This window comes from Lynx canadensis, chromosome A3 (genome assembly GCF_007474595.2).
Source record: "Lynx canadensis isolate LIC74 chromosome A3, mLynCan4.pri.v2, whole genome shotgun sequence".
Classification (NCBI taxonomy): domain Eukaryota; kingdom Metazoa; phylum Chordata; class Mammalia; order Carnivora; family Felidae; genus Lynx; species Lynx canadensis.
Genome location: NC_044305.1, coordinates 25,274,367 through 25,287,805, shown reverse-complemented (window position 1 = coordinate 25,287,805; position 13,439 = coordinate 25,274,367). Strand labels below are relative to the sequence as shown.

Below are 13,439 nucleotides of genomic sequence, written 5' to 3'. Positions count from 1 at the left end.
TCCTGGGTGGCTCAGTCGGTTAAACGTCCGACTTCAGCTCAGGTCATGATCTCACAGTTTGTGAGTTTGAGTCATGCATCAGGCTCTCTGCTGTCAGCACAGAGCCCTCTTCAGATCCTCTGTCTCCCTCTCTCTCTGCCCCTCACCTGCTCATACGTGCATGCGTGCACACACACACTCTCTCAAAAATAAACACACTAAAAAAATTGTACACATTCAACATGTGCATATTAGTTGTATGTTAATTACACCTATCTCAATAAAGCTATCAATAGTGTTATATGTAAACATTGTGTAAAAACAAAGAGACACTAATCACTGTATATACAGAGACTATTTCTGAAAAGACTTAATAGGAAATGAAAAAAGTGCTTTTAGGAGTGCTGACAATACTGACTCCATCTTTGGCCCCTATCTTGTTCCTGTCTGCGTGATGACCTCCCTGAAGGCTGCATGTCCCCAGGCCCCTTAGAGGTTAATCTATGCCCGGACTGGAATGTGACAAGGCTGGTTCTGGTCTTCCCTAAAATTGTTTATATAACTAGTAGAGATAACACAGTTTCTTCCCCCACTTTCTGGCACACAGGTGGCACCACGAGGTCTATTAAGTGTCAGACAGTTTGACCTCATCACGATGCCTTCTGCACAAACCCTCGCTCTATAAAATCTGTGGGCTAAAGTCCAGGCTTTGCAGAGAATAGCCATGCGATACCTAGACTGTCACCTGCCCAATCCCATCAGTAAGTTACCCTGAATAAAACTTGGTGTTAACTGTATAGAGTTTTCCAGTGTCAAAATGCCTTCTCAGTTTGGAAGATACTTTAGTGTCCCTCCTCTACCTTCTGACAGTGCTGGCCTTCATAAAAGGATCTAGATTAGGAGAAAGTGACAGGAGGGAAGCTGACCAATTATAGATACCTACTGTATTGTTTGAATTACTTATAGTATGTATATTTTACTTCTTCATATGTCAAATTTCAAATTTCAAAACTTTTTAAAAAGTGCCTTTTGAATAAAGAACTGAGGTGAAGAGCCATAACAAATGTTTTCCTCCATAAATGGACCTTACAAGCAGAAACCAATCTTCCTGGGCGGAACCAGCATCTGAGGAAGAGTTCCCAAAGGCTGTCACGCAGGTCTAAATGAGATCATGGCCAGACATGCAATAAAAGCCTCAACATACCCTAATATACAGTCTTTTTTAGAAGCAAAATCTTCCAATGATCATTCCCATGTAATAAGTACTATTTCATAGGGAGTGCTAAACTCTTCACAAGTTATAATCTCACTGAACTTCATTTGAGATAAGCATTTTTTAGCCTTACATCATATGAGAAAACCAAGGCACAGAAGAATAAGGGGCACCTGGGTGGCTCAGTCGGTTGAGCAACTGACTCTTGATTCAGCTAGGTCATGATCTCACGATTTCAGGATTTGAGCCCTGTGTCAGGCTCTGCACGCTGATTGCACATGGAACCTGCTTGGGATTCTCTCTTTCCCTTTTTCTCTCTCTGCCCCTTCCCTGCTCTGTCTCTCTCAAAATAAAAAAATAAACTTAAAAAAAAAAAAAAAAGAATACTCAAGTTACTTTGACTGACTCCAATATTCTATGTTAACATCTTTTAGGTTTTTTTTCATGATACCCACAGAATGACATAATGTTGGTAGTGAATGGTCCAAGAATGACTGCTAAGTGCCTACTAATAAGTAATGACATTTCAAAAACTCCAAGTAATAACTAACCCAGTAATCAAAAAACCCAACAAACCAAAGCCCTGGACTAGATGGCTTCATAGGCGAATTCTACCAAACATTTGAAGAAGAGTTAATACCTATTCTTCTCAAACCATTCCAAAACAGAAAAGGAAGGAAAACATCCAAATTCATTCTATGAGGCCAGCATTATTACTTTGAAACCAAAACCAGATAAAAACACCATTAAAAAAGAGAACTACAGAGGTGCCTGGGCGGCTCAGTTGGTTAAGCATCCAACTTCGGCTCAGGTCGTGATCTCATGGTTCCTGAGTTCGAGCCCTGTGTTGGGCTCTGTGCTGACAGCTCAGAGCCTGGAGCCTGCTTCAGATTCTGTGTCTCCCTCTCTCTGCTCCTCCCCTGCTCGTGTTCTCTTTCTCTCTCAAAGAATAAACATTAAAAAAATTAAAAAAAAAAAAAAAAGAACTACAGGCCAATATCCCTGATGAATACAGATGCAAAAATTCTCAACAAAATACTAGCAAACTGAATTCAACAATACCTGAAGCAAATCATCCATCACAATCAAGTGGAATTTATTCCTGGGCTGCCAGGATGATTGACTATTTGCAAATCAATCAATATGACACATCAGATCAATCAGAGAAAGTTTAAGAACCATGTAATCCTTTCAATAGATGTAGAAAAAGCATTTGACAAAGTACATTACACAAAGCATTAAAGCATTAACAAAGTAGGTTTAGAGGGAACATACCTCAACATAATAAAGGCCATATATGAAAAACCCACAGCTAATACCATCCTTAATGGGGAAAAACTGAGAGCTTTTCCCCTGAGGTCAGGAATTAGACAAGGATATCTATTCTTGCCACTTTTATTCAACATACTTCTGGAAGTCCTAGCCACAGCAAACAGACAACAAGAAGAAATAAAGGTATCTACATCAGTAAGAAATAAAACTCTCACTATTTGCAGATGACATGATACTCTATATAGAAAACCCCAAAGAGTCCACCAAAAAACTGCTAGAACTGATGAATGCATTCAGTAAAGTTGCAAGATACAAAATCAACATACAGAAATCTGTTGCATTTCTATACACCAATAACAAAGCAGGAGAAAGAGACATTAAGGAATCAATCCCATTTACAAATGCACCAAAACAATATAAGATACCTAGAAATAAACCTAACCAAAGAGGTGAAAGACCTATACTCTGAAAACTGTAAAACACTAATGAAAGAAACTGAATGACACAAAGAAATGGAAAGACATTCCATGTTCATGGCTTGGAAGAACAAAGATTGTTAAATGTCTCTACTACCCTAAGCACTCTATACATAAGCAATCCCTATCAAAACACCAACAGTGGCACAAAAACAGACACTCAGATCAATGGAACAGAACAGAGAACCCAGAAATGGACCCAGAAACATATGGCCAACTAATCTGTGACAAAGCAGGAAAGAATATCCAATGGAATAAAGACAGTCTCTTCAGCAAATGGTGCTGGGAAAACTGGACAGCGACATGCAGAAAAAGGACCCTGGACCACTTTCTTACACCATACACAAAAATAAACTCAAAATGGATGAAAGACCTAAACCTAAGACAGAAGTCATCAAAATCCTCGAGGAGAAAGCAGGCAAAAACCTCTTTGACTTCTGCTGCAGCAACTTCTTACTCAACACATCTCCAGAGGCAAGGAAAACCAAAGCAAAAACAGACTATTGGGACCTCATCAAAATAAAAAGCTTCTTCACAGCGTAGGAAACAATCAGCAAAACTAAAAGGCAACTGACAGAATGGGAGAAGATATTTGTAAACGATATATCAGATAAAGGGTTAGTATCCAAAATCTATAAAGAACTTAATCAAACTCAATACCCAAAACACAAATAATCCAGTGAAGAAATGGGCAAAAGACATGAATAGACACCTCTCCAAAGAAGACATCCAGATGGCCAACTGATGCATGAAAACATGCTCAATATCACTCGTCATCAGGGAAATACAAATCAAAACCACAATGAAATACCACCTCACACATGTCAGAATGGCTAACATTAACAACTCAGGCAACAACAGATGTTGGCGAGGATGCAGAGAAAGAGGATCTCTTTTGCATTGTTGGTGGGAATGCAAACTGGGGCAGCCATTCTGGAAAATAGTATGGAGGTTCCTCAAAAAATTAAAAATAGAACTACCCTACAACCCAGCAATTGCACTATTAGGTATTTATCCAAGGGATACAGGTATGCTGTTTCCAAGGGAAACATGCACCCCAATGTTTATAGCAGCACTATCAACACCAGCCAAAGCATGGAAAGAGCCCAAATGTCCATCGATGGATGAACGGATAAAGAAGATGTGGTATATACATACAATGGAGTATTACTCGGCAATCAAAAAGAATGAAATCTTGCCATTCACAACTACGTGGATAGAACTGGAGGGTATTACGCTAAGCAAAATTAGTCAGAGAAAGACAAATAAGACTTCACTTATGTGAGGACTTTAAGATACAAAACAGATGAACAGAAGGGAAGCAAAAATAATATAAAAACAGGGAGGGGGACAAAACATAAGAGACTCTTAAATACAGAGTACAAACAGAGGGTTGCTGGAGGAGTTGTGGGAACAGGGATGGGCTAAATAGGTAAGAGGCTTAAGGAATCTATTCCTGAAATCATCGTTGCACCATGTGCTAACTCACTTGGATGTAAATTATAAAAAAAAATTATAGAAAGTAAACTCTAAAAGAAAAAAAAAATTCAAAAGGCAAAAAAACACCAACATCATTTTTTTTTTTTTACGGAGCTAAAACAAACACTCCTAAAATTTGCAGGGAACCACCAACCAACCCAAATAGCCAAAGCAACCTTGAAAAAGAAAACAAAGCTGGAGGCATCACAATTCTGGGCTTCAAGTTATGTTACAAAGCCGTAGTAATCAAAACAGTACAGTACTGGCACAAAAATAGACATATAGATCAATAGAACTGAATAGGAAATCCAGAAATGAACCCACAACTACACAACTATATGGTCAATTAATCTTTGACAAAGCAGGAAGAACGTCCAATGGGAAAAAAGACAGTGTCTTCAACAAATGGTGCTGGGAAAGCTGGACAGCAGCATGCAAAAGAATGAAACTGGACCACTTTCTTACATCACACACAAATATAAATTTAAAATGGATGATGGGGCGCCTTGGTGGCTCAATTGGTTAAGCATCTGACTTTGGCTCAAGTCATGATCTCATGGTTCGTGTATTTGAGCCCCACGTCAGGCTCTGTGCTGTGCTTTTTTTAATGGATGAAAAGACCTAAATGTGAGGTTCGAAACCATAAAAATCCTAAAAGAGAACACAGGCAGTCTTCTTTGACATCATCTGTAGCAACTTCTTTCTAGATATATCTCCTGAAGCAAGGGAAACAAAATCAAAAATAAACTATTGGGGCTACATCAAAATAAAAAGCCTCTGCATAGCAAAGAAAACAATCAACAAAACTAAAAGGCAATCTAGAGAATCAAAGAAGGTATTTGCAAATGACATACACATAAAGGGTTAGTATCCAACATACATAAAGAATTTATAAAACTCAACACCCAAAAAAACAAATAATCCAATTAAAAAATGGGTAGAAGACATGAATAGACATTTTTCCAAAGAAGACATACAGATGACCAATGGACACAAGATGTTCATCAGCACTTATCATCAGAGAAATGCAAACCAAAACTATAATGAAATGTCACCTCACGACTGTCAGAATGGCTAAAATCAAGAAACAGGTGTTGGTGAAGATGTGGAAAAAAAGGAACACTCATGTACTGTTGGTGGGAATACAAACTGGTGCAGCCACTGTGGACAACAGTATGGAGGTTCCTCAGAAAGTTAAAAACAGGGGCGCCTGGGTGGCTTAGTTGGTTAATCATCTGACTCTTGATTTCAGCTCAGGTCGTGATCTCACAGTTTGTTGAGATCGAGCCCCACATCGGGCTCCATGTTCACAGCACAGAGCCTGTTTAGGATTCTCTCTCTCCCTCTCTCTCTGCCTCTCTTCCACTTGTGCTCTCTCTCAAATAAACTTTTTAAAAAAGGGTTAAAAATATAACTACCTGAGCATGGTGGCTCAGTTGGTTAAGCGTCCAACTTCAGATCAGGTCATGATCTCATAGTTCAGGAGTCTGAGCCCTGCATCAGGCTCCATGCTGGCAGTGTGGAGCCTGCTTGGGATTCTTGCTCTCTCCTCTCTTTCTGCCCCTCCCCTGCTCGTGCTTTCTCTCTCAAAATAAATAAATAAAAACTTTAAAAAAGCATAACTACCTTATGATCCAGCAATTATACTACTAGGTATTTATCCAAAGAATACAAGGACAGTAATTCAAAGGGATATATACACCCCTATGTTTAAGGCAGCATTATTTACAATAGCCAAGATACAGAAGGAGCCCAAGCAACCATTGATTGATAAATGGATAAAGATGTGGTATGTGTATGTGTATATATATATACATGCATACCCATACAATGGAATATTGTTCAGCCATAAAAAAGAATAAAATCTTGCCATTTGCAACGAGATGGATGGAGCTAGAAAGTATTACGCTCAGTGAAATAAGTCAGTCAAAGAAAGACAAACACTGTATGATTTCATTCATAGGCAGAATTTAAAGAACAAAACAAGTAAAGGGAATAAAATAAGAGAGAAACATATCAAAAAAAAAAAAAAAAGACTCTTAATTATAGAGAACTGATGGCTACCAGAGGGGAAGCAGTAGGGGGATGGATTAAATAGGTGATGGAGATTAAGGAGTACACTTGTGATGAACACAGAACAATGTATATAAGTGTTGATTCATTATATTGTACACCTGAAACTAACATATTAGTTATATATAACAGTTAACTAAACGGAATTAAAACAAAAACATAAAATAACATAAAAACAAAAAGAAATAAATAATAAAATAATAAAATAAAATCATACTATAAAAAATCAGAAAACAAAAACAACCCAAGTGATGCCAGACCTAAGGGCAAAGAATGAACTGACAGGCAGAAAAAAAAGGTCCATGAGGGAAATCCTCAGGTAAAATATGAGAATAAAGTAAGGACATAGGCAGCTGAGTCAATTCATTAAACCGAAATATTAGAAAGATCTAGAGCAGTTTTTCCTGAAGAGTTCCCTCCATCTTCCCCTCCTTCAGTCTCTAACTCCTAGGGCCCAGGGTACAAAATCAGAGAGGTTAGCAGTATCCACAGCAAGAACTGGGTTGGGAAACACTTAACACAGAACCGACTGTAGGGAAAATTCCAGAAACACTAACCAAGACAAAAGTGAAGTAAAAGAAGAGAGACAAAGGAACCACTTTACTTGCGGTAAATTTAATGACTATAAGAGCTGTTCACATAACAGCAAAGAGACACATTTTCCATTTGACATGAAGTTGCTTCACCACTTGCAGCTTGTCTCCAGAGCGTCATTACCTCTTTCTTTAGTGACCAGTCCTATCTCCCTTCCTGTCAGGAAGGACAGCCCATGTCAACTCTAAGGCCATCCACTCAGGTCAGCAATATGCTGAGGAGTCCTTCAGGGTGGTCCTGCAGAGAACATGTCCTTTAAGTGTCTGAGAGCTGGTGGACGTAATCTGAAAGAAAATCAGTCAGGAGAAGACAAAGTAAGCAGGAATGCACTTGAGAGACTTAATGTGGAGCCTCCAGAGGAGAGGCCACCAACAGAGATCTAATGGAGGTGGTGTCAGGCCAACAGAGACTGCATGGTTCCCATGTGCCCCCAATCCTGGAAGGAAGAGATATCTAACATCTAATGCAATGGTAATATGTGTCATTGAAGAAGTCTAAATTAGTTCAGGTCCAAACTGCTACTTCTCCCTTTTCTCTTGGGAGATAGATGGCTCTTCTCCGGCACCAACCATGAGTTTCTGGTGTGGGCTGCCCATCACAGATCCTGTCCTCCTAACTAACCCCAGGGACAAGCTTTGATCCAGGCTTACCAGGCAAATTCTTCCTTAAGATACTTGTGGCCCAAATTTGGTGAGAAAAGCTGTTTTTCCTCCCTGGGAGCTGAACGCATGTGGCCCCAAAGGAGATTTCAAGAGAAGACTGAAAGGGGCGCCTGGGTGGCGCAGTCGGTTAAGCGTCCGACTTCAGCCAGGTCACGATCTCGCGGTCCGGGAGTTCGAGCCCCGCGTCAGGCTCTGGGCGGATGGCTCGGAGCCTGGAGCCTGTTTCCGATTCTGTGTCTCCCTGTCTCTCTGCCCCTCCCCCGTTCATGCTCTGTCTCTCTCTGTCCCAAAAATAAATAAAAATGTTGAAAAAAAAAATTTAAAAAAAAAAAAAAAGAAGACTGAAAACAAATATGTAAACAAAGATGACAACAGGCACTGAAAAGTGTTATGATGATAAAATGGGCTAATGTAATAAATACTGACAAGAGCAAGCAGAGGGAACCTGCTTTAGCTTCCCTAAGGAGAAGGCCTCTCAAGGAGGTGACAGTTCAGAGAGAAACTGAAAGTTAAAAAGATGGCAGTCATGTAAAAATCAAGAGTCTCCCAAACAACACAACATGTGCAAAGCCTCTCACTAGAACTTGGTCTGAAGGGCAAAAAAGAGGACACCAAGGCTGGAGAAGAGAGGAGTAAGAAGAGTGGAAGGGACATGAGGTTAGAAAGGTGGGTGGGACAGATCATACAAAGCCTTAGACATGGTGCATTTCATGCTGGCTCCAATGAGAAGCCACTAGAGGGCTTAAGCAGAGGAATGAGTGATCTGATTTAGAAAGACCCCAGCGACCATGACTACCGTAGTGCAGACAGACTAGAGGAGGGCAAGAATGCAAGTGGGGAGGGGAGCCTGGGTGGCTCAGTTGGTTGACCATCCGAGTTTGGCTCAGGTCATGGTCTCAAGGTTTGTGAGTTCGAGCCCCACACTGGGCTTGTATTTTTGGCTTGAGCAACTGAGTGTGCTCAGAGGGGCTCTCTGCCCCTCCCCTGCCTGTGCACTCTGTCTCATACTCTGTCTCTGTCTCTCTCTTAAAAATAAAATAAACATTAAAAAAAATAAAAAATAAATAAAAAAGAATGGAAGTGGGGAATCTAAAGCCTTAGGAATTCTCACGCACTGCTGGTGGGAGTGCAATAGGGTACAATTTCTTTTGGCTAGTTCTATCATACACCCTATGACCCAGCAATTCTAACCCATCAGAAATGAATACATATGTGCACAAAAACACATGTACAGAAATATTCTCAGCAATTCGATTCATAACAGCTCTAAAATGGAAACAACCAAAATGACCATCAACAGTACAATGCATAAGCAAATTGTGGGTACATTCATACAACATGGATATATATAATCACAAATGTACTGCACAACATAAGACTGAGGAAAAGAAGACAATGACCAAAACTACATGCTGTATGATTCAATTTTATAACAATTAAAAATAGGCAGGGGCATCTGGGCAGCTCAGTTAGTTAAACGTCCAACTTTGGCCCAGGTCATGATCCCACGCTTCATCGGTTCAAGCCTTGCATCAGCCTCTGTGCTGACAGCTCAGAGCTCAGACAGAGCCTGGAGCCTGCTTCAGATTCTGTGTCTCCCTCTCCCTCTGCCCCTCCCCTGCTTGTACTGTCTCCCAAAAATAAATAAGTATTTTTTAAAAATTAAAAAAAAATAGGCAAAGCTGAACAATGGTATCAGAAATTAGAATGTAGGGAAGAGAAGTAACTAGTAAGAACATGAGGGTCTCTGAAGTTCTGAAAGTATTCTATTTCTTGATCTGGGTGGTAGTTACATGGATAGGGTCACTTTGTGATAATTCATCAAGTATATAATATGGGCAATTTTCTACATTTATGACATGCTTCAATAAAATAATTAATCTTTAAAATACAGAAGCAAAAAATCACAAGAAGCCTACTGAAATCTCCCAGCCAAGAAATGATGGTGGCTTGGAGATGGAAAGAAATGGGTAGGTCTAAGATATATTCCAGAAGTGAGCTGAAACAGATGTACAGGAAAGTTGAGTATCGAGGACATGTCCTGTATTTTTGGCTTGAGCAACTGAGTGTGCCATTTACTAGGATGGGAAGGGCTTGAAAAGAAGAAAGGTGTAGTAACGAACTCATTCTACGGGCGCCTGGGTGGCTCAGTCAGTTGAGCATCCGACTTCAGCTCAGGTCATGATCTCATGGTTCATGGGTTCGAGCTCCACATCCGGCTCTGTGCCAACAGCTTGCTCAGAGCCTGGAGCCTGCTTCGGATTCTGTGTCTCCCTCTCTCTCTGCCCCTCCCCTGCTCATGCTCTGTCTCAAAAATAAATAAACATTAAAAAAAATTATTTTTTTCTTAAATTCAACTCAAGGTGCCCTTTCGATGTTCAGACTGAGAAGAGATTTTTATTTTACTAAAGAATTTCTCCTGGGAGTGCTTGCATGGCTCAGTTAGGCATCTGACTTTGGTTCAGGTCATAATCACACAGTTCATGAGTTCCAGCCCCGCTTCGGGTGAGCCCTGCTTCTTTCTCTCTCTCTCTCTCCCTCTCTCTCTCCCTCCTGGGATTCTCTCTCTTTCTCTCTTTCTGCCCCTCGCTCACTTACACTCTCTCACAAAAAAAAAAAAATTTCTCCTGGAAGAAATTTCACTCCCCCAAATTATCCAACCCAGCATCCATCTCACAACGCAGGCCAAAAGCCCAAAAGGACACCTTACCTTCACCAGCACATAGTCCCCAGGCTGAGCTCTAACCCTGACCCCAGAGTTAGAAACATCCTCCACCTCTACATTAGGGAAGATCACTTTAAGGTTTCCATCATTCCGGCCACACAGGTCAGTGGCAGAGCGTTTACTGTGCTGCAAAAAGAAGAGAAGAGAGTTTATGAATCTGTCACAGTTATCAGTTCTCAGACGGCAGAAATTATACCTTCTCTGTCTCAGAACCCTAAGGGTTTTACTCAAAGAGCATTCCTTAATCAAGGAATCACTTAAGACTACAAAGGGGCACCTGGCTGGCTCAGTTGGTGGAATATGCAACTCTTGATCTCGGGGTTCTGAGTTCGAACCCCACGTTGAATGTAGAGATTACTTTAAAAAAAAAAAAAAGACTACATGTTTACTGCTGCTCAGCAACAAGGACAGCGCATGGCACACTAGAGAGACTCCATAAATTTTGCTAACTATCTGTTAATAAATGACTCAATCAGTCTTTCATTGCAGAATTACCCTCCTTAGGAATGGACTTCCAATAGTCCTAAAAGCAAGAACACATGGGTGATACACTTAACAAACTGACTTTCACTTTATCCGGTCTCATAGTAACCACTCAGGAATGTTCTGGGGTTGTTTGGCCTAGGTTACTTGCCGTTAATGAACAGGCAGACATGAAGCCAGAGTCTCCATCACAACATACAGAAGACAGGGTCAGGACAATAATAAAACCAGTATGATGGTATTAACTTCTAGAATACATACAAGTTTTTCTCTTCCAGCCATGATGAAATGTCAAGAATCAAATTTATTCTCTGGCCTTAAACAGAAACTGGACAAAATATATGAAATCGCTATTTTCAGATACTGAACAACAGACTGTGCAAGACTGTGAAGCCAAGAAAAGGAAAACAAATGAGATGAGCCCTCCAATCACCCTTGTGTTTTGCCAGAAGGCATGTGTCAGACCAGGGCATGCCAAGCAGGCAGAAAGATCTTGAGGCACACCATAGTGGTTCTCTCTGGATTTAGGAAAAAGACATCAGAGTTCAGGGAGCCTGCAATAGATAGGAATTGTGGAGCAAGTCCTAAAGACGAGGGAGCTAAGCAGAAAAAGAGCTATAGAAACATGCACAAGGATCCCTAGTCTTTGCTGAATGTTTATCACAGTGAAACTCCACAAAGTCAGGCAAAGAAAGTAACCGGGGAACCGTCAGCAGATGTGTTTCCAGAGCTCATGCAGGGCTGGGAATCACAACTTATCACAATCACAATTAATGGCAGTCCTCATTGATTCCTTGGGACATGCAGTACTAATTCCAGAAAGCCACCCCTTAGCAATGAGTCTAAACTATTCCTGGGATAAAAAAGCTTTCCTAACAAAACCTGAAATCGAGCCCTGACAAGATCAAACTGAACTGCAGGTAACATAATCACCTATCAGAACAAAGCCCAACACAAAATCCAGACCTTAAAAATTAGTATCACGATGTTAAATGTCCCATCAAAAATCAGTGGATATGCCCATAAGCAAAAAATGTTACCTATAATAGGAGAAAAGTTTATCAAAAGAAACAGACCAAGAAATGATAGCAATGATGGAATTATCACAAAAATAATAAACCAGTTTTTATGATTACATTCAAAGGAAATTAAGTTTCAAAGGAAAACAAGAATACAGGCGACAAATAGAAGGTATTTGAAAAGAACTAAATGGACCTTATACAGACCAAAAATATAATATCTAAAATTAAAAATTCAATAGGTAATAGCAGATTACACACTGCCCAAGGAAAAAATAGTGAACCTGAAGACAGAGCCAAAGAAACTATCCAAAACAAAGCACAGAGGTATAAAAAGCAGAAAAAAATGAACCACCTCAATGACCTACAGAAAAACCTTTTTATAAGTGGTTGGCCATATATGTAACTGGAGTCATGGAAGGAGAGGAGAAGCAGTGGGGGTGGGTGGCAGGAAGCAGGAGGAGTACAGAAAAAGTATCTGAAGGAGCACCTGGGTGGCTCAGCTGGTTAAGCATTCGACTCTTGGTTTCGACTCCGGTCACGATCTCATGGTCTGTGGGATCGAGCCCCACGTCGGGCTCTGCCCTGACAGCACAGAGCCTGCTTGGGATTCTCTTTCTCCCTCTCTCTCTCTGCTCCCCCTCCCCTCTCAAAATAAATAAATAAACTTAAAAAGATATACATCTGAAAGATAATAGATGAAAATTTTCCAAATTTGATGAAAATTATAAATTCACAAACTAAGAAGCCTCAACAAATCCCAAAGAAAACACAAAGGGATAAACACAAAGAAAGCCATGCCAAGACACATCAAATTTCTAAAAACAGTGATAAAGTAAATATCTTTAAAAAGCAGCCAGAGAAAAAAGGAATTTTATGTACACAGGAAGAAAGAGAAGGATGATTGCAAACTTCTTGTCAGAACCAAGTAAGTCAGAAAACAACAGAATGATACCTTTAAAACATCAACTTAAAATTTCATACCTAATGAAAAAATATTTTTTAAAGTGAAAAGACATTTTTTCAGACAAACAACAGCTGAGAGGATTCATCACAAAAAGATGTGCATTACAAGAAATGTTCAAAGAAGTTTGTCAAGCATAAAGATAATGATACCAGACAGAAACCTGAATGTACACAAGGAATGCAGAACGACAGAAGCAATAATTAAGTGGGGATGCAGGAAAGAGTTTTTTCTTGTTTTTAAAAAAGTTTTTTTTTAAAGCAACTGAGTATTGTACACGGTGATGGACTGATGGCGGGCCCTTCTTTGTGGGCCTCTCACAGCGTACCCGCGCCAGAGGAGTGCGCAGCCCTGAACCACTGCCCTGCCTCCTGACTGATGGGCTGTGAACACTGACGGGGGCTCTACAGTTGATTATTCAAAGCAAAAATATCAACGTGTTTTGGGACACAGAAGTAAAAGTCTATGACAACGATAGCACAAAAGGGGGAAAAAAGGAT

General features: G+C 40.2%; 1 protein-coding gene and 1 non-coding gene across 4 annotated transcripts in view; one reads left to right on the top strand and one right to left on the bottom strand.

Moving 5' to 3' along the window:
- Nucleotides 1-13,439, bottom strand: part of CDK5RAP1 (CDK5 regulatory subunit associated protein 1) — an 82,019-nt gene that overhangs the window by 37,754 nt on the left and 30,826 nt on the right. For 2 of the 3 annotated variants that reach the window (XM_030309788.1, XM_030309789.1), the window contains exons 13-14: nt 10,459-10,599; nt 7,072-7,370 (exon numbers count right to left, since the gene is read on the bottom strand). In XM_030309788.1, coding sequence (XP_030165648.1) covers nt 7,290-7,370; nt 10,459-10,599 — 222 coding nt within the window. In that variant the 3' untranslated portion in view covers nt 7,072-7,289. Of the gene's footprint in view, nt 1-7,071; nt 7,371-10,458; nt 10,600-13,439 lie in introns of those variants that run through there. The other variant, XR_003967632.1, reaches the window with a different exon arrangement.
- LOC115511367 lies at nt 13,215-13,351 on the top strand. Its single transcript, XR_003968028.1, has one exon. It is a non-coding gene; the product is annotated as a small nucleolar RNA SNORA42/SNORA80 family (small nucleolar RNA).